At 42.9% G+C, this 26,371-nt stretch overlaps 1 protein-coding gene across 7 annotated transcripts in view; it reads right to left on the minus strand.

The window, feature by feature from the left end:
* Positions 1–26,371, minus strand: part of SPECC1 (sperm antigen with calponin homology and coiled-coil domains 1) — a 277,492-nt gene that overhangs the window by 74,910 nt on the left and 176,211 nt on the right. For 6 of the 7 annotated variants that reach the window (XM_075994027.1, XM_075994025.1, XM_075994026.1 and 3 more), the window contains 5 exons: positions 22,352–22,559; positions 18,658–18,731; positions 18,147–18,325; positions 3,578–3,723; positions 1,995–2,095 (listed from right to left, as the gene is read on the minus strand). In XM_075994027.1, the coding sequence (XP_075850142.1) occupies positions 1,995–2,095; positions 3,578–3,723; positions 18,147–18,325; positions 18,658–18,731; positions 22,352–22,559 (708 nt within the window). Of the gene's footprint in view, positions 1–1,994; positions 2,096–3,577; positions 3,724–11,445; positions 12,845–18,146; positions 18,326–18,657; positions 18,732–22,351; positions 22,560–26,371 lie in introns of those variants that run through there. The other variant, XM_012737899.2, reaches the window with a different exon arrangement.

Raw genomic sequence — 26,371 nt, forward strand, 5'->3', positions numbered from 1 at the left:
ATAGATTGTGGTTTTCTCTCCACCTTGTCATTTATTTTCTTGAATGAATTAATCTCAGTTGTTTTAAAGCCCATGTCTAATAATATCAACATCTGGACCTCCTCTGTCTGTTTCTATTGCCTAATTTCTTATCTTGGTTTTTCATCATTTGGTATTTTCTAGTTATATGCCTGGTTTTATTTTTGTTTTCTTGTTTTTATTTTTTTTCTACATGACACTGTATTTGAAAAAATGTGGATATAATTTGAGATTATAGACGATGTAATTTTCCTCCTTCTGCTTCTAGAAGATATTTAAAATAGGGGAGACCATCTAAATCCAAACCCAAGTTTCTATGGGTTTTAAGACTAAACAAAAGGCTTCTTGAAGATATTAATGGACAATATTTTCATAATCTAATAGCTAAAAAGACATTTTAAAGCAGGAAACAAAAACCCTTAAAGTTATAAAGGAAAACACTGAACACAAAAATGTAAAATTTCTCTTAAATAAAAGATAACTATAAACAAAGCTAAAAGATAACAGAGAAAATATAATACATATGAAAATAAAGTTAAAAGCATAATATATCAAGATGTCTTACAAATAGGAAGAAGACGAACACCTCAAGAGAAAAACAGGCAAAGTATATAAGTGTTCATAAACACACAAAAGATATATAAATGTCCTATGAAAACATTAAGGAGTGCTCCACCTTACTGATGAACAAAGTAAAACAAGATATCATTGTTTTCCAAGATGTCAATTCAATCCACAACATTTATAAATAGTGTCAAACTTCTGGGAAAACAGCATTTTATATACTGTGAGTGGAAGTATAAATTGAAGTTTTATAAGTATAAATTCAAGTTTTTCAACATTCCAGGACACAGCAAATCCATTTCCCTTTCTTAGGACTCAATTTGTGGCAGATTTCAGGACTGGCTCACTCGACTCCATTCTGGTCTCTTTGTAGGGTGATTTACTGAATTATAAGAGACTGGAAAGCTAAAAGGTGTATTTGCCAAACTCCTGTAAAGCTTGGTTCATTAGCGACCTAGCTTCCATCACACAGCCCACTCTCAGAAGATCTGGAAGGAACATGGGAGTACAAGGCCACCTTACTGCAGCTTCTACTGGCAAGCGTGGCTGTGAAGGCACGTGCTCTTCTGTGGCGGGGGTAGAGGTTCTGGCGTCTGTCCCATAGCCTTCTGGGAAAGATGGGGCAGGGCACACAGCATGCACTCTCCTGGCATGGACTGCACGTATTGCAGTGTGGACCTGAAGCCAATCCTAGATCTTGACAGAAGTTGTAGTCCTAGGCTAACAGCTAGACAAAGTCTTCCTGATTCTTGTGGAAATAAAAGCTCGTTCAATGGGCCAACTTTTACTTGTTCTGGGAACCTTTCCTGGAAGATCTGTGCATACTAGAGCCTTTTCCTCCAGCCCTTCCAGTACCAAACCCCCTCTATTAAATTCCTTTTTGCTTAACTACAGTGATTTTTGATATTTGAAAATGAATATTGATATATCCTTATACAGAAATAGGCCCTTAAGTAGTCAAAAATGTGTACAAGGATCTTCACTGTATTGTTTTTGTAATAAGTTAAATCCAAAACAACATAACTATCATCAATAGAAGAGTGGCTAAATAAATCACCACATAGTATGTAGTCTTTGAAAAATGAATTATTTCTCCAATTATTGACATTTAAAAATGTCTCAAATATTTGTTCATTTCTTCAACAAATATTGAGATTCTACTATGTTATGACAATGTGCCAGCCACTGTTCTAGACAAGAGATATAATAGCAAGCAAAATAAAGAAAAATCCCTGCCCACACAGAGCTTACATTACAGTGATAAAGTGTCAGAATAATGTGTAGTGTAATCCAATTTACAAAACAGACACATACACTCTCTCCACACACACACAAATATGTGTAAAGAAAAACACCTACAGGGATACACAACAAACCACAAGCAGTGGTTCTTTCTGTGGCTTGTCTACTACCTGCATTGGAGAGACAGCAGCCGCTGGAGTGGTCCTCACTGGTATTCCACTTAGGGGGCTTCTGGGGGTCTTATGAACAGCAATATTCTGTCCAGCTCCACCTGCCAAGAAAAGAGATGGTAACATTCATATACTGTTCCAGTTCAAAACAGCAAATAATAATTCTTGATTTTTTTTTTTTTTTTTGAGATAGAGTCTCACTGTGCCATCCAGACTATAGTGTGGTGGCGTCTGCCTAGCTCACGCTCCTGGGCTCAGGCGATCCTCCTGCCTCAGCCTCCCGAGTAGCTGGGACTACAGGCATGCGCCACCATGCCCAGCTAATTTTTCTATATATTTTCAGTTGGCTAATTAATTTCTTTCTATTTTTAGTAGAGATGGGCTCTCACTCTTGCTCAGACTGGTTTCGAACTCCTGACCTTGAGCAATCCTCCCGCCTCGGCCTCCCAGAGTGCTAGAATTATAGGCGTGAGCCACCATGCCTGGCCATAATTCTTGATTTGTTGTTACTTTTTTGGTGACTTAAAAAGTGTCCCATGATGTTTAGTGTAACATTTACTCTATTATCCTTTTCTGCTCTGGACTAGAGTTGAATTGGGGAAATGAGAGAGAAGGAGTTAGCTGAGTGAGGGTAAGTCTTAGACATAGCATAACCAAGAAAACAGAAAATGTATATATAATGTACCTACAAGAGGAAGAAACAGTAAAGTTCTTGTACAAACTATTACAGTTAATTCATTTCCCATCTCCACAGACTAACTCACTGGGCTTTCAATCTTTCCATATGTGTAGTCTAATCTTAATCTAACTTAGCTGCAGTTATTTCAGCAAAGATAACCAGGCACAATCTAGAATTAGCTTTTACTACAGTCTTCTGATACAATGACATATTTGTTGTGGTCAAGGTAATAAAGATATTGTTATTTGGATGCACACCATGTTTCTATATTTTCTATATTTATGTGTGTATAGTATATGTATAAAGTATAGCTGTGCATTTTCTCATATATGTAGATAGGCACAACTGAAGGGGACCACGAGTCAGCCAGACATGTCCAGCAAGGCTGGGGGTGCACCAAGATCAGGAGTGACAGAGCAGCACAGGCGGGCACACACAGGACCAGCTGAAGACCGTCTAGCAGCAGGTTGCAAGATGGGAATGGCCACAGGTCCCAGCAAGAGGGCCTGATGCACAGGACTGATGCCCCACTTCCTAGGAGGTGAGGCCTCTGGTGACCCTGCTAATTCCCGAGATGGGAAGAAGGCAAACAGTAGGGACGGGAATTTAATGGCTGTAAGAGGAGGGAAAGAAAGGTGGCAAGGAACTGGAGTGGGGAGGAACTGGAGCAGGGAAGGAGGTGGAGAGAAAGAGGCGGCTGTGTTTGTGTCGTCTGTGAGCCAGGCTCTCTCGTTGCCTCCCTGGAGCTCAGCCAGGCTGCTGCACACTGCAGCCGCATGTGGTGTGATCTAGAGAGCCCTTGTGGTTCTGTCAACTTGGGGCCAGTGTGGAGTAGGGACAGGCCTGGTACGTCAGGCCTGGTTTCAGTTTGGAGCTCGGCTTATGGAAAGCAATGAGTAAATACCTGGGCGGCCCACATCAAATGACTTGATCAGTGACTTAACAGTGGCCGCGGACTCCGCAGGCGCTGGAGAGGCCCTGTTAGCGTGGACGCCGCGCCACCAGCCGGGAGCATCGACCTCGGAGGACTCTGGCTCTTCATCGACAGGTCTGCACAGTAAAGAACAAATCAGATTGAAAAGGCGGAGGATGAGGAAAAGACACAGATGGAAACAGAACTGATGTGGAGGAAATAAACAAAACTGTAAGAAGAATCCTAAATTTAAAGTCCTGTTCTATCAGCTTTGCATCTTTAGGAAATAACATAGGTATTGCTCTCAATTTTTAAGAGATTTTTTTTTAAATAGCCAGAAATAGTGTTTTTATATGTAAAGTAACTAGACATTGGCTCTAAATAAAAAATATGTGTGCCTATTCTATAAATTTTAAAAACAATGTTATTTATCATAAATACTAGCCTGCTATCAATGGTAGATATAATGAATTGGTCTCAACATGTGCTCCAAACCCCACGTGGCATACAGAGGTTAGAAGGATGACTCTCCTGCAGCAAGAACTTCAGATGTGATAGCTCCAGCAATCAGAAAGCCTTGGGCAAGATCTGGAGTGGGCCGTGAGTCAGGGGAAGAGAGGCAGGGCACAGGGCAGTCACTGTGCTGAAAGAGACTGTAGCAGAGACAGGATGCTTCTGGTGCTGGTGACTGCAGTGGTAGCTTTCCAACTGGAGCAACAGCCTCCTGATTCTGAGGCTTCTGTCCTGGTTTAGGCAGCAGCTTCCCTGGTGGTCCAGTTCTGTGTTGGGACTTTGGGAACTGTTCCTGGAAGCTCAGCACTGCCAACAATTCTTCAAGTCATTTAACATCTTTCCACCTAAGCCAACTGAGTGTAATCTATTATGTACAACAGAATCCTGACTTATATACTCTTTGCCCTATAAGAGTAAGAATGATAACAGTACTCTAAAATAACACTGCAATTCTACATAAGGTGAAGCTTTTGCTCTCACCCAAATTTCCTGGTATGTTCTTCATGCTTTGCTTTTGTTGTTTTAAATGTGGCCCCTAAATGTAAAGCAGCTATTTCTTCTAAGATGCAACTAAAGAAAGAGCAAACTATTAAATGCTGTAGGGAAAACTAAAGTATTAGACTTATTGAAAGATGGTATGTTTGTATACAGTTGTATTTACAAAAGTATGGCTTCCAAATTCAAGCACAGACTCACAGAAGGTCTTTTAGGATAGATCATCTGACTCAACCCTCTCATATATGGCTTCCTCATCTATGGTACTTCGCATGTCATTTAATCTCCCTGTGAATGAGCCAAGACAAGAACTCCCAATCTTCTGATTGCTAAATCACTATTCTTTTCCTTATATCATATTGCCATAGCTGTTTTGCAAGATGACTAATTTATGAGAATAGTTCAAACAGAATGTTTCTGGAAGTATATTTTAATAAGGTCAGTGGAAGTTTAAAATATTTATTTACTGATCTTTTTGAAATTAATCTAGCTACTCATAAGCTTCTGTGGTTGAATTTACTTCTTAATTTTCCAAGCTTTCTTCTATTGCTGTGATCAAGATGAATAGAAGAAATTGAAGTGAAACAGAACTTAAAACATTAAACCACCCTGCTGTACACTCTTGACCCCACAACCCCTTGGTGTGAATGGAAATAAAACCAGTAAGCTGAAAACTGCTTTGGAAGAAACTATCAGGCATTTCAGAAATTGCAGAGGGATGGGTTTAAAAAACCTTTTTAAAAGCTTTATTGAACGGAATTGGTTTTCATATGTTCCCCTTTGTGTTATACACAGTATGAAGTATGAGATCAGGTGGTAATATGCAGAAAGAGAATGAATCAGGTTAGGTCTGGGCAGAAAAAAATCTCCTACTTCTATTCCAGCCATTCTCAGGAAGATCGCCAACAAATGGTCACCTGTCCATTTACATGACTGGGCACCAAAGAGCCTCCAAGGAAGATATTTAAAGAACTCCTTTTCATTTCATTCTTTGATAATTTAATAAGAATAAAATGGAGAATCCTATAGTCTACAGAGGTATTCCTTTCAGTTATCTAAGTTTCTTCGTGATGCAAAATATCAAATGCTAAGTTGACTCACTTAGATTTCATAGGAAGGCCACAGAATCAATTTCCAGTGCTCTTGCCTTCAGATACCCAAAGACAATACTTCAAACAATCAGTCTGCTTGGCTAGAACAATAATGGTCGGCATGAGAAAACACTGCATTATTAAGTAGATTAGAGAAATACCCGCTAAATACCCACCATATTGCATAACAGCAATTAGGGTGTGTGTATAGGAGGGGTTCACAAAACAAAGCCTGAATTGAAAAACCACAGAAAACAGTTATTAAGAATACTACTCGTTTTATCAGTATGTTCTTTAATCACAAATAAGCTTGAAATTCCTTGCACTGGCCTGCCTTAGAATTGTTTGGGATCAACCAGTAACATCCCAGCAATAAATGAAGTATTACATGTACTCTGTTTCAATGAACAAAAAGTCTGTATTCTACAAAGGATATTAAGAAATATTTACACATACAGCCAGGTTTATCTTAGTAAATTCACTGAATAAGAGAAAAATTGCAAGGTACCATCACTGGTTAAATATTTATTCAAGTCTAGTTATCGCCTGTAAGGCTGATGTTCTAAAGTCAACTTGTAAAATAAAAATCACACATATAGTCAAATAAGCCTTGAAAATCCCTCAAGTTACTCAAAGTACTTACATGGTTTTGTAATACAACTATATACAAATATACCCTCTTTCAATAAGTCTAACCTGTTAGTTTTCCCTACAGCATTTATTTTTTATAATTTTTTTGGAAATTCTTTACAAAATTTAAGATCTCACGTCCTTATTAAAAAAGTGCATTACATCAAGATTAGAAAAGACACTTGTTTTTACGAGGACTACTCATCTACTCATCTATTTTACCCCACGATTCATTTCCTACCCTAACATTAATGACAAAATATTTTTTCTTTCTTCTTTTTTTCCCTCCTGCTTTGAAAGGGCAACTGCTGTGAGGGATATCTTAACAGAATGTGCCAATTAATCCCTGCCAGGAGCACAGCAGCCTCCCAGTGGCTGGACTTAGCCATTGGCATGCCTTTTCCCTGAGCCCAAAGGCCACTAAACCCTGCACTTACTTGCAACCTCTCTCACAAACTCTACTTTAAAACAATCTTAAATTTTAAGCACTCAATAATTGCTTAAGGAATGAATAATTGCTTAAGGGATCTAAAATTAATTTACTACTTTAATTACCTTAGCAACTATTTCTGTATAAGAATCTCAAAGTTAATAAAAATTATATAGATGGAGAATGACCCAATACTAAAGGAATGAATTCGAAGAGCAAATACATTTTATAGCCTTGTCTCAAAATAAAATCAGTCCTACAAAATACAAAATGTTAAGAATGCAATTTACACACAGTAAAAACGATTTGATCTGTCTTCAGTATAAAAGTACTTTTAATTTCTTTACTGCAGGTACTATGGCATCCAAGTCATCAACTTCTAAGATTTCAAGTAGATCATTAGTAAGTGCCTGAAAGTCTAGGAAAAATTCCTCGTGTTCTTCCAATTTGTTGATAATGTTCTTCAGGTCCTAGTACCTGCTCACCCTGCTCATTCACACCCTCATCAATCACCCTACACAATTCCCAATTGTGCTTACCAGCACACACCATGAGCATGCATTACCTAATTCTAAGAGTTCTTGGAGGTTCTCACAGGACGGTTCATTCCTCCAAGCCTAGTATAAACTTCATTCATTCAGGATAGACTCCATTTAAAGAAGGCACATCAAATAATTTTTGGAAGTGAAAAATAATAGCTTGCAACATTTCACAGTTTGGCATATTGCTGTCCTTTTCCTTATTTTCAACTTCTTACAACATGGTATCTACAATAAACAACAAATCTTCAGCTTTGATACCTTTATTTTCATCCTACTTCTTTAAATTATGGCAAGGCATCAGTTCTGCAGATAGTATCTTCAAATCCTGGAGGCGGTGGCTCATGGCATAGTAATCCTAGCCGAGGTGGGAGGGCCTACAGCATTTAACAGTTTACACTTTCTTTAGTTGTTGCATCTCAGATGAAATAGGTGCTTTACGTTTAGGGGCCACATGTAAAATGACAAAAACAAAGCATCTTTTCTACCTGCACCCAGCATATAAAACTATGCTAATAACTAAGAATTTCATTAAAATAAATGTGTACAACTCCACTGTGTATGCCAGTACCATATGTCTTAAATTATCTAATTTATCTAATTTAATTTTCCACAAAACCCCCATATGTTATTATTCCTTATTTCAGAGGAAAATTTGACAAAGGTCACATGGCCTGTAAATGGTGACTCTGTGATGTAAATCCAGCTCTGTTCGGCCATGGCTTTCCATAATGCATGAGTGTTCTATGAGAGGCATACAACGGGTCTAAAAAAACAAAAAAGCTGATGGTATTTCTTAAAATTTATTTTAGATATATTTAAGAAAAATACTACCAACATTTATTTCAGTGTTCCTATTCTTATGCAGTGACCTGCTCACGAGGTGGCGATCCATACCTGAGAACGACAGCTGGCAGCCAGGCTGCCTGTGCACGAACACACGCAGGCAACATGTGCACCGTGAACAGGCGGTGTTCCACGGCCCATGGCAAGACGCATGTCCCTCCTCACCAAATGCTGGCCTCCCTTGCCCGGCTTGTTATGATTTAAACGTATCGATACATACATGTCTGTAATTATTCTTTCCTTTAAAATTTTTATTTAATCTAATTTGTTGATTTCCTTGTTTGGTTACAGAATAGTCTTCAAATGTTGGTGATTACCTACAGCATTTACTTCATCAAGACATACTTTGTGTCGTCATTTTGATCCAAGCCCAAGTGAACTCTTGTACATACATTTTCAAAGTATTCAAAGGTTAAATCTTTTTGGGAAATGTCGCAATGCACCACTACTTTCACAATTGGCAGATTAATATTTGTAAAGAGGACAGGTCATATCACCACAGCCTTATACCTGCCAGGGCTCTTTCCTGAACAGCTGACGAAGCCCAGCTCCAGGGCTTTACTGGCACCTACAGGCTCATCTCCTGTGCCGCCCCCGCCCACCTCGCTTTCGGAATGCAGGCCTAGCCGCCTACAGTTTCCTTCCTTCTTTTTATTCCTTTTTAAAAATTTTAAAAAAATTTAAATCTTTAAAATTTTTAAATTATGGGTACATAATAGTTGTATATTTTTATAAGTACATGTGATGCTTTGATACAGGGATACAATGTGAATTAATCGAATCAGGGCAGTTGGGGTAGTTTTGTTCCTTTCAGGTCCTGCCTCTGTGCCTTTGCTCATTCTGTGCCCTTACTCGGAATGTAATTTTCTCTAAATACTTACTGTTTTGCACAAAACAAATCTAAAAGAAGTTTGTCGCTCTAATGTGAGACAGAAGTTACGAGGCACTCTCTCAGGTGTCAAACACTACCTTCTGGATTTCACTTTCAAATTCCAATATAAGCACATATAACAACACAACAAACAGGATGTCAGTTTGAACATAAGCATTTTAATCTACAAATCCCAACAAAAATAATTAAAGAAACAAATGGTAAAAATCTTGTAGCCAGGTATCATCTACATGGCTTAGACTTTGAAGAATTTTTGCAACACAGAGTTAAGTGGGAGAAAATGGAAAGAAAACACCAAGAACTCTCCCCAGTGACCTTCCAGAGAGAAGGCTGACGGTCCCCAGACAGTGGGCCAGGGCTGGGGAGGGCCAGGAGCAGGCAGGGCATTCACAGGAAGGATCGGGGGTGTGGAGATTTGACGTCCGAGGTGGCCAAGGATGGGTCATCCAGGCACAAAGGGCAGCAGGGACAAGGGCAGGGCAGGAAGACCCACGCCAAGCACCAAAAACAGACGACTGGCCGAGCAAAGGCAGGTCAGAAAGCCGGCTCTGCGTTCCAGTCTCAGCCAACAGAGCGGCTGGAGACGGACAGTTTCCCCCGCCGCTCCTCTGCACGGCACGTGAGCGCCTGCGCCTCCCAGCACAGGATATGAAGTGCCCTAAACTTCACATCCTCCCGCTAGTTGAAAATGTGAGAAGATTCTAAGCATTGCCAGGCAGAGTAAGCGGGTCTGAGCAGAATTTGCAGACACTGACTTTGGGCAAATGTCGGGTCCTGCCACTCTGATCTGTTTAAGCAAGAGCAAGCGATGAGCAGAAACATGCCCTGAACTATGAAAATATTTCTTAATATAAAATGAAGAGAACAGCTGCACTCAAGAGAGAACAGACAACTGTAAATTTATGACAGGAAACAGAAGAATTTAGACGAAGGATAGCATCTACCTTAAAATTCAATAAAATAAGAAAAAATATGTGAAACATGACAATTTAAAGACTGAGTTTAAAAAAGTAATATAAGTAATCTAATAATCCCATTAAAAATAGTATAAAGTTGGCCGGGCGCTGTGGCTCACGCCTGTAATCCTAGCTCTTGGGAGGCCGAGGCGGGCGGATTGCTCAAGGTCAGGAGTTCAAAACCAGCCTGAGCAAGAGCGAGACCCCGTCTCTACTATAAATAGAAAGAAATTAATTGGCCAACTGATATATATATAAAAAATTAGCCGGGCAAGGTGGCACATGCCTGTAGTCCCAGCTACTCGGGAGGCTGAGGCAGAAGGATCACTCGAGCCCAGGAGTTTGAGGTTGCTGTGAGCTAGGCTGACGCCACGGCACTCACTCTAGCCTGGGCAACAAAGTGAGACTCTGTCTCAAAAAAAAAAAAAAAAAAAAAAAAAAAAAAAAAAAAAAAAAAATAGTATAAAGTAAACTCAAAAGAAAAAGAAATGAGGGCACAGTTGGGGAAGGTCTCTCTGAATCTACATGAAATAAATAACGTAAAGACAACATTTCAGCTCAGTGAGAAAAGGATGGTTTTGGTAAGAAATGCTGCTAGCTTCATCTGCCTGGAAGAAAAAGCGCCGAGTCTAAAAGAAAAAACATTTTTTTCTGCATATTCTAGTGCAGCAATCATATTTTTAGGGACCCATCCTACAAAAATAAAAACACAACTATCTAAGACTATATGAATAAGGACTGTTATTAGAGCATTATTTGTAAAGAAAAAAAACTAGAAAACATAACCTTGGTGTGCATTAGTAAGACGGTAACTTAATACTCTAGGGCACGGCCATTCTGCGGAAGCCCACCTGGAAGGATGTCCATAACACAGCAAGTAAAACGTGAAGGTACAGAGAGTACTGTAGAGAATACAACCCCATTTTATTAAATGAACCCTACATATATTTATCTGAATAAAGAAGAATATACAGTGTTAACACTGATGACTATACAGGGTGGTTCTGAAGGGAGGAGAAAGATTAATGTTTCTCTTCATACAACACCACATTGTTGAGAGTATACCTAAGTATCACTTTATAATTAAGAAAAAAATCAAATACATTAAATTACCAATCTATTTGGTTTTAAATTTCAGTAAGATAAATCTAGACTTCAAGGTCCATATACTATATTTTCTGATACCTTTCAGTTTTGCTTTAAAAAAATTAATTTACACAAAATTAGTGTTTTTACTCCATGTTGTCTTGTTCTAGTAATGAAATCATTAAAAAAATTATAATCATATTCCATGTCAACCTCCTACCTACAACTTTAAAAGTCCAGCTTGTTTCTACCTCAAAATTCCAGTTATTTGATGTGGCTTTAAAGTTCTGAAACTACATTCATAAAATTATTTGGAAGAAAATAACATAAAGGCCCTGAAGAAACATGGCCAGAGGTTAAAAATCAAGCAACAGACTCCTCTACATAATGACATATTTATTTAGCACTTCATAAAGGCTTACAGATAAAAAGGCTCAACAATAACTCGAGTAAAGACAGATCAGAATATGGGATGTGAACACAGCTGTGCCTTTTAAGTTGAAGTTCATTTTTCTTATTGTTTATCTTTGAAAACACTCAGCAAACAAATGTTAAATATTCTAAGACTTCTTAATCTGAGGTAAAGAGCTCCTAGACTATAAATTGCAATCCTACTGGGACAATTCTACCAAATGTCAAAATTATTTTTACAGAGAAGATGTCAATGTCTTTTCTTTCTCACACCAAGCTAAACTATTCTATTGATTCTCTGGTCTGATACTCTAAAATGTCTTCCTGAGTTTAAAGAGCTTTGCTGTTCCCAATTTTCCTTTTATTAGACAATAGCTCGTCTTGTCCTTTGGACAGCGCAGTTAGCAACCCTATGCTATACATACTGTTAACTAGTTCCTCACATGATGGTTGCAGTGAGCTTCCGTCTGATGGAATTTGCTGAATTGGACACAGATCTTCGCAAACATATGTATTTCCAAAAGTTTAAAATCACATTTTCAATTTTCAATCACACTGGATCATTCTGAATTATATGCTTCTGCATTCAAAGTCTTTATGTTTCCAGGGTAAGTTTTATTCATGAGGCTTCTGTTGTAGTTGTTCATTAGTTTTCAATGTGATTTTGATTGGCATTGCCACCGTGCATACTTATCAGGGTTAACTACATCCTTTATTATCAACCAAACATTTATTTATGCTTAGCCTGACAAGGATTCTGGAAATCAAACCAAAGCTTAGTGGCGGCTTGTTTCAGATGAGGTAATGAAGTCAGACCCGAGCTTGAAAAGGCTCAATCAAGACAAGGAAGCAGAACTTTTTAATTTCTTTGGAATAAAGCATCATGCAGACGGCTTCCTATTTTGCCTTAAGTAGTGTGAGTTCCGAAATGACCAGATGCCATGTTGGAAAGGAAGCGCAGAAATGAATGCACGAGCAGAACGCAAGCGGGACGGTGCCCCAGCTCCGCACTGGCTATGCCGCCGTGCTACGCTCTCTCAGCACGATAGTTGCATATACATTTTTTCCATAAGATTTGTACTTTGTTTTTTCAGAACAACTTCATTTTATTCTCCAAATAAAAGACTGATGACTCTTCTGAGAGAAAAAAAGAGGAAAGGATGGTCTTTGATCATGCAGAGACTTGACTGCAATGGCTGTGTATAAAACAGGGAAATGTTATAAGGAGACAGCTGGGCTCTTTATAAAGAGGTAATTTCTCCTCTACACATCCCCCTTTCACACATTAATGGCTGTAGTTTCCAATCATGGCAAGGCTGGGCTGTCTTTCTTCCACCAAATGCTCTGCTAGCTGACAGAGACCGTGGAGCTGTGGAAATAGAAACGGGAGGCAGAGGCTGGTAAAGGAGTTACTTAAGGCAACGTGATCTCAGCTTACAAGCACCAGAGTCACCTGCTTACACTGTCCTGCAAGGAAAGCTAACAAAAGCTAATATCCGGAAGAGGGCCAACATTTTTAATTCCTACTATTCTAATTTTGGGGAAGTCAAAGGTTTTCAGATGGAGAAAATGCCAAAGACTTCAAACGCCTTTCCTACGCTCTTTCCGGCAGAACTTCCCCAACAAAGAGCTGCGGTGGTGCAGCAGAGATGTCGGGGGCGAAACACCAGGCCTTCTGCGACCGGCGGAGAGGTGCGTGCTTCCGTCTCCTGTCAAGGACAAAATCATTTTTCTCTTTTACTATTACAGCCTAAAAATCCTGAAGGCTTAAGGAAAGTTTGTGTCCACACGTTTCAAAGCAAATCTGTAAAGATGGGGTCAGGGAGCAGGGAGGCAGACATAGCTCTTTAGAAGTATACATTATGTACCTAAGGTCACGGATGTGAATTTAAACTACGAAAAAAAAAAGCAGTATGGGAGCGAACAGATTATGCTTGCTGGAGTAAGAGGACACGAAAGGCCCAGTTTTGCACTGAAGGCCAAATAAAATGGCAGAGGCCTGCAACAGCTGTTGTGGCTGCTAATTTGAGGTCTGTTCAGAAACTGCTTAGGAACCCCAGGGGGACTGGCCAAAGCGTCTGCAGCAAGAGAGCTGGAAAGGATAACCTAGTGACCTGAGGATCTATACCTCCACCTTCCACACTTCCCCTCTTAACAGCAGCTACAGGACACTTGCTGAGCGGCTGTGAGCCACCAGAGCTCAGAACAACACAAAGGCAGACCAGGCACACACGGCTGACGGTAGGGCTGACACACACAAGCACGCACCGAGTTAAAGCCAATTGCAGCAGAGTCTGCACATGACATGCCGCATGCTGCTCACTTCCGGGAGGGGACAATGCAAGAACTGGTGGCAGGAGCTAAACACACTGGAATCTTAAGACATTCTATTTTAGAAACTAGTAGAGTTAATTAGGCAGAGATGTTAAGTGCTTTCAGTGATCTCTTTTTAAGATGTTTTCCATGCATGCTTATTGGTGTTACATGATAGACACAGTTAAGAATCAGATAAGGCCGGGCGCGGTGGCTCACGCCTATAATCCTAGCTCTCTGGGAGGCCGAGGCAGGCAGATCACTCAATCTTAGGAGTTCGAAACCAACCTGAGCAAGAGTGAGAGCCCGTCTCTACTATAAATAGAAAGAAATTAATTGGCCAACTAATATATATAGAAAAAATTAGCCGGACATGGTGGCGCATGCCTGTAGTCCCAGCTACTCGGGAGGCTGAGGCAGTAGGATTGCTTGAGCCCAGGAGTTTGAGGTTGCTGTGAGCTAGGCTGACGCCACGGTGCTCACTCTAGCCTGGACAACAAAGCGAGACTCTGTCTCAAAAAAAAAAAAAAGAATCAGATAAGTTTCAGTAAAGGTAATGGCATTTACTGTTTCCTAAGCAGAGACGTCAATGGAAAGGCCTTTCCCTGTCACTGCAGGAGAATCCTGTGCCATGCGCTGCTCACCAGCAATGTCTTACATCAGAAAGGCTGCATGTGGCCCACCAAATCTGTATGTTGAGCTGCCTGTGTTTTCCCTATATCTGCTGGGCTCCAGGACTCAACTTTTCAGGATAAAGATCTGATGTTTTAATTTCAATACAAGTTTTCATTTCAAAGCCTTTCTCTTCACTGTTCAAAACTGGAAGAAGCCAGAGTTGAGACAGTTATTCACGATCCTTTCATCCATTAATTTATATGTGTTCAGCAAAACACACCACTTCTGAGTCCATACAAAACACATTAGCTTGTTCAAATTTCTGGAAGAGAACAACCAGGCCCAGGAGCCATAGCTAAGACACGGAGACGCCTAGTCAAAGAGGTTCAAAGGACGGTGCCAGCAAGATGGGAAGGCTGGCACCAAGTTTCTGACCCTCCTGTGAAGGAAAGGTTGGCTGATCAACTAGTCTTAGAGAATGGCAGAGCTTAAGGTACCTTGAAAACTACCTACCCTTACCTCCTCCTTTAACAGAGGAAAGAGGCAGGGCTGGAAGGAGACATTGCTGGTTCCAGCAAAGATGAAACTACAGCCTCATTCCCCACAGATCTTAATGTTAGTTATCCTGACTCTGAAGTAAAAACATCTTTGAAAACATAACAGGACTGAAGATCATTAATGAGTTAAATAATATTCCACTTTGTTTTAGTTATTGAGTTCTGAGTAATAAGTGATAACTTGCATTCCTGCCCAGGCAATTCATTTGCCACCTATGTGATTGTAGCAATCCCTCAGATGCCCATTTATGCAAAGTGAGAACAGGGACCAGTTCATCCTAGGTCACAATCAAGGTGCTTTTCGGATGCTCTTACCTTCTCTCAGTTGTACTTGGAGGACTTCATCAGAGAATGTTCTGCAAGTTCTTTGGCTGTGGCTGAACCAATAATGACTTTAGAGTCCTTAGTAGATGACTGTCAAAGTCGAATTGAGTTTCAGTCAAGAACTCATTCAACCAAGAAGAAAACACTAGGTGGCTTCCAGAGCTTTGAGGGTGTGAGTTGGTTTCAATTCTTGCTCATGTGGTAGGTTCAGGAAGTAGCTGAGCCATCAGCGAGTAATTTCCAAATAGTCAGTTATTTAGAGGGGCAACTCTCCAGAGAAGTGCAAAATCAGACAAGAACCTATTACTCACAGTTGTCTGATGTCCTGCCAAATGCAGTGACAGCCAAGAAACATTCTGATGCCTAATTTTAGTAATATACCATGTTCTCATTGGTCTCAGTTCTAAACTTTTGAAATGTTTTGTGATAAAGGATTAAACTGCTTGATTGGGGAAGTAGGTTTGCAAATCACTGGGGGGAAAAAAAAAAGAAAAAAAACATTGGCCGGGTGCGGTGGCTCACACCTGTAATCCTAGAACTCTGGGTGGCCTAGGCAAGTGGATTGCTCGAGGTCAGGAGTTTGAAACCAGCGTGAGCAAGAGTGAGACCCTCGTCTCTACTATAAACAGAAAGAAATTAATTGGCCAACTAATACATATAGAAAAAATTAGCCAGGCATGGTGGCGCATGCCTGTATTTCCCAGCTACTTGGGAGGCTGAGGCAGAAGGATTGCTTGAGTCCAAGAGATTGAGGTTGCTGTGAGCTAGGCTGACGTCATGGCACTCACTCTAGCATGGGCAACAAAGCAAGACTCTGTCTCAAAAACAAAAACATTCTGTGTTAAAAAAAAAAATTGACCTTAAGTTTGAAGATGCAGGATACACCATATGGAGTCCTAAATTATCGGGACGCACACAGAGATCTCCTATGAGATTAGGGTTCAACTTGTATAGTCTGGCCTGTATCTTAGAATCTGTATAGTCTGGCCTGTATCTTGTATAGTCTGGCCTGTATAATCTGGCCTGTATCATTATGTAAGAAATGTAACATCTCATATGATAACCTATTCAGGGCCACCACAGAAACTCAGGACTTGTCTTTTTACCATGTATTGTTAAAACAACACATATATGAAGCAATACAGATTATGACTTGGTTCTTCTTCCAAAGACACATAATATGGAAGCAAGACAAAGAGAAATAAATGAAAGCAGACAAAAAAGCAAACCAGGAGACCTCACAATCATTTCAATAGGGAACACTATAAATCTAGTCTTCCTATTTTCCTTCTACCTTCACTTAAAAATCATATCCTTTGGTGGCCAGATGGTAGAGATGTGACTATAAAATAAGGATCTTAACCCTTTGCACTCGGATGTTGAGTGTGACTCGACACAGTTAGCAAAAATTATAGAGATTAAAATTACTCTTTGAATGTATCAATAATTTGAAATATAAAAAAATCCAAATAAATAAGTTTGTATGCAAAGAAACTTGAGTGTTTTATTCTACTGCCACACTTTGTAAAATCTGGGGTATTTAAAAAATTAAATCCTGAGTAGAATAAAGGAATCGAGAAAAAAGCAAGCGAGTACAAAGGGTTAATGATGTGCACCTGTAGTCCCAGTTACTTGGGAGGCTGAGGTGGGAGGATTGCTTGAGCCCAGGAGTTTGAATCCAGCTTGGGTAACACAGGGAGACTCTCCCTACTCCCATCGCAAAAAATATATAATAAATAGAATAATGCTCTTGATTTTGACTTTTCAAAAGGAAATTGTGGTACTAGCTACATGTCTGACTGGGATCTTTCTCTAGAGGCCATTTTATGTAAAAGTCACAAAAAAATGAGAGATTAATTGTAACAGGATTGACAGGAGGATCAAAACAGAATTCTGAGAAGAACTCTACCCTTGTCAATGCCATGAAATTCATGATAACAGAACATCAGACCCAAAGGCTCAGAAGCAAGGCAATAATCCCAAAAAATGTCTTTTGTTAGGGTAACTATGCAGACCAATATTCAGAATCCACTAAACTGGATTTAAAAAGACTGTATTTCATATTTGAGATATCTGAAAATGCAACACAATTTGCTAAAACCAAGAATCTCAAAGTTAAGGTCACTGATTCTTGACTGGAGAAAGATAACATTGCATTAGGTAAAGCCTAAAACACTGTTCATAATCTTGTCTATAAACTATTTAAATTGTAAATAATAATGAACTTTGAGCCTACCTTAGAAACACTTTCCTCTAAACACTGCTGTTAAGTAAAGCTCCCTGGGCTGATGCACTGCGTGGTTCTGCCTCTCAAGAGCAGAGGGCACGCCACACGTCTGCGAAATGCACGCTTTCCACCCCCACCCCTTTTAATAAAATGTTTCACGTCAACGCCTTTCTGAAGTCTCCCATGGGCATTGCATGTCCCTGGGACAGGAGGAGAGAGTCCTTTACCTGGTGGCAATTCCCCTTGGCAGGGGCCTGTGCAGAGAGCTGCGTTATAGCATGTACTAGTGTGCGATGCCCTATGCTAATAAACACCAAGATTTAATGAGCATCCTAGGCATGACTTGTATTCTTTAAACCTAGGAGGACACTTGGCTGAACTTGCCCTACATACATATGTGAAGAGTTTTGCATCACCTCATGCTAGAGAATGCAGTGGCTGAGCCCTGGATGGAATGTTCCCAGTGGGGTAGTGGTGGCAGAGTGATCCTTGTAAAGGAGCGCAGAATCTGGCACAGAGAGACACAAAGTGCCTCATCCCCACCAGGAAGCCCCATGCATGGTGATTTAGTGAGAAGCCAAGCTTGAGCTTGGTGCCCATTGGACTCACGGAGGGCCAGCCTGCTGGCCACCCACCTGCTGTGGCCCTGCATGTCCCCCAGCTCCTTCTGCAGCCTGGCATTCTTCTCCTCCTCCTCCAGCAGCCTCCTCTTCACAGCGCGCAGCTCCTGCTGGGCCTCGCACTTGATGTCATTGGCTACCACCACCGCCGTCTGCAAGTCCGCCTGGAACCGCCTCCACTCCTCCGTCTCCTCCTGAAAATGCGGAGCCCACCCACGTCAGGTGCTGCGAGGCCCACCACCAGAAGGCCGGCTGGCAGTGCGTGGCCAGGTCCTGCTTCAACAGCATCTCCTGACGGGACAGGGCATGGGTGGGAAGTCCACCTTCACGCCATCAGCGTTCTCCACCCTAAAACTGAACGCCTGCTTTTATTTTACTTCCTGCCAACAAGAATTTATGGTTTTAGGGCCCAAACCACAGAAATGGTCCAAGAGAAAGCAGGGCAGAGAGTAACCCCGACCTAAGAGGGGGTAATTCACAGGAAGATGATGGCGAGGCTCCGCCACTGCTCTGGCACACACCTCACCTTTATCTGCTTCCTCAGAGCCTTCAGCTGCCTCTCCAGGTCTGACTTCTGCTCCTCCAGCTTGATCACGCTACCTGGAAATAAACAATTCAGGCAAGTACTGGAAGTCATGACTCTCGAAAGGTGAGCTAGGCGGCCAAGGGGCAGCTTGGCATGCCGCAACAGGCTTTCAAATCCACCCATTCTATTATAATCGAGTATGTGATTTTTAGCACTTCAAAGACAGGGAGCTGGAAGTGTGAGGTTCCTCCAAGACAGAAAGGGGATGATTTGGAAAATATTTAATAAATGGTGTGTGTTTAGGTTACAGCCTCAGAAGACAGGTTGTACAACGCTGCTGCACACGATAACCGCTCGCACACCCACGCCGGGCCTCCCTGATACCACACATGGCATGCCGAACGTCCTTCATGGCTGTGGGGCAGAGGGCTTTTGTGTAATAGAAGAGATGGCTGGTTGCTACCCCTGTGACTTCTAAACCAGTTTCCAGAGTCATGGTTTTAATCGCAGTTAAGCCTCGGAACCACTCATGACACTTTCCAGAAGCACAGATCTAGCCCAGGCCCACGGAGCCAGAATCTCCAAGGCAGACAGAATCTGGGCGTGCGTGTTTCAGCAGCTTCACAGGGGGCCTGCCCACCTCTCCCTGCTGAAGCACATCTTCAGCCCCTCCGTCTCCCGCCTCCGATTCTCTCCACATCAGAGCATTTAAATTTATATCTGATCATGTCAATGCCCGAGTTAAATTCCTCAATGGTTGTCCCTGCTCCAACCTCGAGCAGCAGGTGTCTGTTAGGGTGTGAATCAGAGTCACCAGAGGAGGCTTAAAGCAAATGCGCAGACAGGCCCTGCCCCAGTACCCTGCTCAGCATGTGGGGCCTGAGAGCTTGTGTCTGGGGTCAGCGCTGCCGAGTAAGAAAACTCTCCTTAACTTCTTTTTACTTTTCAGTCCATTTCTCTCAAAGCTTTTATGGGAAGGAGTGATTGGTCTAGGGCTGGATTTGTGTGTCCCTGGGTCTCTCAGCAAAAAGATGTCTTAATACCTTAATATCCTTAACTGAAGTTAAAAAGCTTTCCCAAAGATGGCCAGCATTATTTTCACTCTTGGATATATGATGATATAACTACACGGGGTGGGCCTGAAATTTACTCTGAACATTAATTATACACTAGTTTTCTTGGTGTGTCTATGCTGACTTTTAAGGAATTAGGGACAATACAAATACTCTCAACAGCAATATATTACAAAAACAAAACAAAACAGAACTTGTCGTCTTTTACCTTATTCTTTGCAAGCGTGGGGCTATGTTTGGAAATCTACATCAGTCGATGATGCCTGGGTTTCCAGCTGAACCCTGAGACCAGCCTGCATGGCACCGACACTGGCGCCAGGCCCTAGGACTCTCTTGTGCGCAGCACCTCAGGGGAAAGGAGCTGCCACTGCCAACTTTCAAGCTAGCCAACTAATCAAGGTCTAGAGCCCAACCAATTCTCATTATCTATGATAGCTACATAAAGCTGTCATGCATACTCAATTAGCAAATCCTGTACTTTGCTCATAGGGGAAATACAGGGTTAGGTTCCTGCCAGGCTCTGGTCACGACATTTTCATCACCCAAAATGCCATTTGCCTTATCAGGTTCATCTGTCCAGGTCCTTATAGAACAAACCAGTCTCATCATTAGAAACCTGCTCTTCCATTTATCTCTTCCTGCATATAGCACTGAGCAAGTACTTTTAAAATTCTTCTACTTCGGCCGGGCGCTGTGGCTCACGCCTGTAATCCTAGCTCTTGGGAGGCCGAGGCGGGCGGATTGCTCAAGGTCAGGAGTTCAAAACCAGCCTGAGCAAGAGTGAGACCCGTCTCTACCAAAAATAGAAAGAAATTAATTGGCCAACTAATATATATAGAAAAAATTAGCCGGGCGTGGTGGCGCATGCCTGTAGTCCCAGCTACCCGGGAGGCTGAGGCAGAAGGATCACTGGAGCCCAGGAGTGTGAGGTTGCTGTGAGCTAGGCTGACGCCACGGCACTCACTCTAGCCTGGGCAACAAAGCGAGACTCTGTCTCAAAAAAAAAAAAAAAAAAAAAAAATTCTTCTACTTCCTCCTGATCCGCTGAACCTGCCTTGCCTGTAAGGTTAACTTTTCTCACATCTTAGGGCCTTATGAAATTTGCAGCCAGGCAGCATTAGATGAGATGAGTTTAATGTTTCCCTGGCCCTCCCTGGGCAATGTGAACATACATTTCTTTGGTTTTTGGCCTCAAAAAAATGCTGTCCACTACTTCTTAAAACTGGCTGTCATCTCACAAATCCATGAATGTGGCCACATTTCCATCTTTCCATAGCTTCGTGACACACTGCAGATGTCACTTAGCACTCCTCAGGGCAGCCTTACATGTGCACTGTCAAAGTTCCTCCTCCGTCCAGACACTCTGTCTCGTGGATTCAGTAACACTGAGCTCGCGCTCAGCAGCGCAACGGCTCCTGCCCCAGTGGAGCTCATCTACACACGGACTCCCCTGCACGGCACGGCACAGCCTTCTCGTGCTGAGGGACAGCAGACGGCATTTCAGCATTGTGCCTGGGGCCACTTTAAACAATAAAACCACTTCTAACAAGCACAAATATGTTATTAAATAGACCGTGAAAAAGACACATGCACAGATCACGAGAACTGAACCAAAATTGCAGTGTCACTGTTTGACCTCAGTTGGGAATGTGAGTGCGGGACGACTGAACTTTTTTGCCTGTGTATGTCCAAAAATGACTGCAAAAGTGCTGGGAGTACTGATTTCAGGTTACAAATACATTTTAGCAAGTTGGTGAATTCATAAATACGGAGCCTGTGAATAATGAGGATCAACTGTGCACACTGGGGAACTTCTCAGGCAACTGACCGAGCTACTATTTTTTAGTAATGGCGAATGTAACTAAAAGCTTTGTGCATTAAATCCTTTGTTAATAAAAGCAAAACACATGAGATGTGATAATTTGACAACGCTTATTTGGACAAAGCAGGCAATGTTTAACTAATCTCTTTTAAAATGTCTTCCCTTCTTCAGCGCAAGCAATGAGTTCATAAATAAGCCATATACTGACGCCTCTTCAGTAACTAAGTGGCCAACATCCATGAGTTATTTGACGTCCCACCATCAATGGGACACACGCTGGAGCACACGTTATTCATCCCACTCTGCCCCCACACGCACATCTCTCTCTGTGAGACCCGCAAGACAACACAGTGCCCTACTTGAAGACTGGAGCAAGCAGTCTTCTCTGGATAGCCCTCTCCACCCCGACGGCCGTCCTCAGGAAGTCTGCGTGAACTCTGACACGGCCACAGCTGACCTGCCCTAAGCGGCCTCCAAGCAGGCCGGGCTGCCGAAAGACAGAGCAGCAGGTTTAGGGGCTCAGGCACGGCATACCTAGTACATCCAAAACGCTCTTCCGCCATCACCGGGGCTGCTGACTCCTGCTCAAGAGTCTTTTCTCTCTCATCCAGGTTTCGAGTTAGTCTAAGAGATTAACTTTTCCTAAGTGTTATTCTTCCTGGTTACCAAACACTGAAAAGACTCTTCATAAACCCCAGCAAGCATGGTTAAAAGCCCTCCCCAGGCACCCCTACAACTGGGTTCTTTAGCACCCTACTCACACCTGTTCCATGTTTCGCCTGGGCTTGGTTTCACTTACTTTCTAACTCACTAATGAGCTGATTATTGTGTAACTTGACGGCCCGGTGCTGCTCCACCTGATCTTCCAATTCAAATATGGTTTCTTTCATGTCCTTGATCTCCGCGTCACTCTCTGACGCTTTCTCCTGCAGCTTCAGGCTGGTTCTGCTCAGCTGTTCTGCCTGATGATCACATAGCTCCTTCAGGTAAGCATAGTCCTTTTCCACCTAAAATAAAAGGAAGGTTCGCTGTCAGTTTAACAAGAAAGACCCGCACCGCGCACGGATGCTCCCAGCACGTGCCGGCTCCTGCCCGCCAGCCTCTGGGCCCAGGCGCGCAGGCCCAGACCCTTCCCGCGCGCAGACGCGCGCACGCGTCGGCACGGCCCTCCCCAGCGCACCGGCCCTCCCCAGCGCACCGGCCCTCCCCAGCGCACCGGCCCTCCCCAGCGCACCGGCCCTCCCCAGCGGCACCGGCCCTCCCCAGCGGCACCGGCCCTCCCCAGCGCACCGGCCCTCCCCAGCGCACCGGCCCTCCCCAGCGGCACCGGCCCTCCCCAGCGGCACCGGCCCTCCCCAGCGGCACCGGCCCTCCCCAGCGGCACCGCCCGCCGCGCTCGCAGCCGATGCAGCGGCGCCCCCTGCTGGGCAGCCGCGAGCAGCGCCCGGCCGAGCGCGCCCCGCAGCGGCGGCCGGCTCCCAACGCAGATGGGAGCGTGCGCCACAAACAGAAAGGTGGCAAGGCACAGTCGTTTCACCTGTTCAATTTTTATTAAACATGCAGAAAAGCACCCAAAATAAGATAAGCGTGCCCCTAAACAGACTTAACAGTAGCTGAAATTTGCCGTACGTGCTAAATATTTTTACTTCTAATATTTGTTAAAGCCTCAACCTTCCCTCCCACATCAGAAACTAATGGGCATTATCCAAAAACTAGGATGTGGTCATTCCTTGAAAGTTTTTCACGTTTACTACATAGGTGTGTGTCCATGATAATACATATTATTGTTTTGGATGTTTGAAAACTTTTACACAGTGATTTTGTATCATGTTTTTGCGCTGTCCTGTATTATACTGCATGCTGTAATAAGGCAACATGCTTTGTCCCCCACTGCACCCTGCTATTTGTGCTCTTGCAGTTTGTTTTTAAGTGTGTTTGAGATGTCTCCTTACTGATACACATTGTGCTAGGTCGTTACATTGCTTCATAGTATTCTACTATCTGGATATATTATGAAAATGTTGCAATAAACATCACTGTCCCTTTTCTACAGTCTTTTAATTAACATCACTAAGTAGCTGTATATTTACCAGGTAATCTAAGCTTGATAGCTTTCTAGATTTGTGGGGTCTTCATGTGCAATAAAACGTTGTTTCCAATTACACTTTATGTGTAAAACTTTCTGGCTGTAAGCTCTATGGGGACAGGGACTTCATTCACCATTGTATCCCTAGTGTTGACACAGTGTCAGACACACAGGAGGCACTTAATAAATATTTGATGGATGAATGAATGCATGAACAGGCATTGGAAGGCAGCACTGCAGTGTCATTCAACTGGGAAGGTATGGTAAAGAAAATGGAAGGAGGTCAGGAAGGAAGGAAATGGAGAGAGAACCATGGGGAAGCAGCAGAGTGCACTGCCTGTGTTAAGGGATGGCCATAAAAGATACATCATTGCAGGCTGTGGTGCAAAGTTTGAAAGCTGCTGAAGCATATCAAAATTACTAAGGATGCATACTCTAGAGCCAGACTTCCAGGGCTGAAATCCCAATTCTACCAAATCAAGACTTGTATTCTTTAATCCCTCTGCCTCAGTTTCCACATCTTAACAGTGGGTGCAGTTAAATGAAATAATGCACTTAGATTATCACAGTGCCTGGCACATAGTAAACACTCAATAAAAATCATTCTTTCCCTCATAACTGCCTTAGGACTTATGCATACAGTATTAAATAATATAGATCCACTTGACCAAGAAAATCACAATACTAGAAAAGACCAAAAGTCTTATATCTTAACTATAGCTACTTTATTAAATACGAGATGACTTTTAAGGAGAAAAGCGCACTGCATTTTAGATACTAGAAAGAAGGCTGATGTATGAAAGCATTTGAAAAGCAGCAGCAGAAGGCAGCTTCTGGGTCTTACACCTGGGGCAGCCCGGGGCCTTTTGCAGAGCTGGCAGCTGCATGCTGGGGGCTCTCAGGCTGAGGGCCTGTCACCTGGAGTCTAGAAATATGCATGTGATTTGGCTGGGGCTACTGTGGGTCAGGAGTAAAACCGGGGACTGTAACAAGGCAACCTGGAGGCAGAGTACTCTGAGAAAGGTCTCAGCATGCAGGTGAGGCTGCTGGCCCGCAGAGGCTCCTACCTCTCTTCACTTCTCCTGTGCCAGCTCCTCCCACCGATCCATTGCAGGCACCAAATGGTGACTCGGGCAGGGGGGAACACGTGATGGGTTTGGGTGCAGACTGCAGGGATCAGTAAACCTCCAAATCAGTATACCACTTCAAATGCACACATCATTTCTTGATGTTGAAATAATTCTCTCAACTACAACAATATATGCCAGAAACCTCTTTTATTTAAAAAAAAAAAAAAGACAAGAAGCAAAACCCAGAAAGCATTAAGTAGCTTCATAACTTTGTAACAGGGGATTACTAGCTAATAATGGGCAGGTATTTTTATATTCATTTTACAGATTAACAAATGGTGTGAGGGAGAAATTAAATCATTTGAAAAGCACAATCCAATCAAGTGGATTGAGACCAAAACCCTATACTTTCATCACGTTGGAATTCCATGCTGCCTTTCTGCTGGCTAGCTCCTCGGTATTTCCCCTGCTTGCATTTTTTGTTGTTGTTTTGTTTTGTTTTAAAGAGACAGGGTCTTGCTATATTGCCCAGGCTGGTCTTGAACTCATGGGTTCAAATGATCCACATACCACTGCACCTGGCTGGCCAGCTCCTTCGAGTTTAACTTCTCTAGTTCAAGAATTACACTATCAGACACCCAGTAATGTAATTTTCAATGTTTCCCTTTTTAAAAAAATGACTTTCATGCATTCCAAGCATCTCTCATTTTCAAAGATCAACTTTCTCTGGAAATGGGATCCGTGGAACTGCATTATAAATAGATTCAAATGAACTTCCTAGACATGCCAGTACTTCGTGGAGAAAGGGCAGAGGAAGCCAGTCCTGATGGCAGCAGGGCCCGGGGGATAGGCAGGGCAGCTCTGGGATCAGACGGGGCTAGAATCTTAGCAAGTGTCACCAGCCCCTGCTTGTCAGACACTGAACTCGGGGAAGATACTGTCACCAGTCAGGTTCCCCGGGAAGCACCTCGGGATGGAGCTGTGCATGCAGGAAGTTCACTGAGGACTGCTGAGGGCCCACGCCTACAGGAGGTGAAGGAAGCAGGACCTGGGAGAAGCATCAGCGGAGCTGCAAGGGTGCCACCACGACGGCCTGGCAATGCCACGGGGCCTCCGCACGCAGCATGACCTTCAGCACTGCCCCAGATGGAAGCAAGGGCCTGGCCTTCAGTCCAGGCAAGAGATCAGCCGGCAGATGCAGCCACCCTGGGAAAGGGGAAGGGGCAGCCCCTGGGCAAGGCAGCTCTCCGCAGAGGGCAAGGCCTGGGCTGGGGCACTCTAGCTGGGCATGGTCAGCAGTCACCACGCCCCAGCAGCTGGGGAGGGAGGGAGTGCTCCGTTTCGGTGTGGGGGCCTGGGGTGCACCCCACACTGCAGAGTCACAGAGCACTCCTGTGCTGGGAGCGCCACCCACACATCTCGACTCTTCTCAGGGTGGTGGACACTGGTCCTGATGGTTCGACCACTAGATGATTTGACTGCACTGAATAAAGATCTCTATCAGGTGCGTCTATCTATACAGCTTTCTTTAGTTGAGAATGATGGACAAAAGTATGAAGGAAATAGAGGTAGAGATCAACTAGGAACCAAGGTCTCATCCTATACATCTGGCCATAAGAATAGAGAAGGTAAAATAAAGAGAACAAGGGAATAGGTTGGTAGA

This window comes from Microcebus murinus, chromosome 18, assembly GCF_040939455.1.
Source record: "Microcebus murinus isolate Inina chromosome 18, M.murinus_Inina_mat1.0, whole genome shotgun sequence".
NCBI classification, from domain to species: domain Eukaryota; kingdom Metazoa; phylum Chordata; class Mammalia; order Primates; family Cheirogaleidae; genus Microcebus; species Microcebus murinus.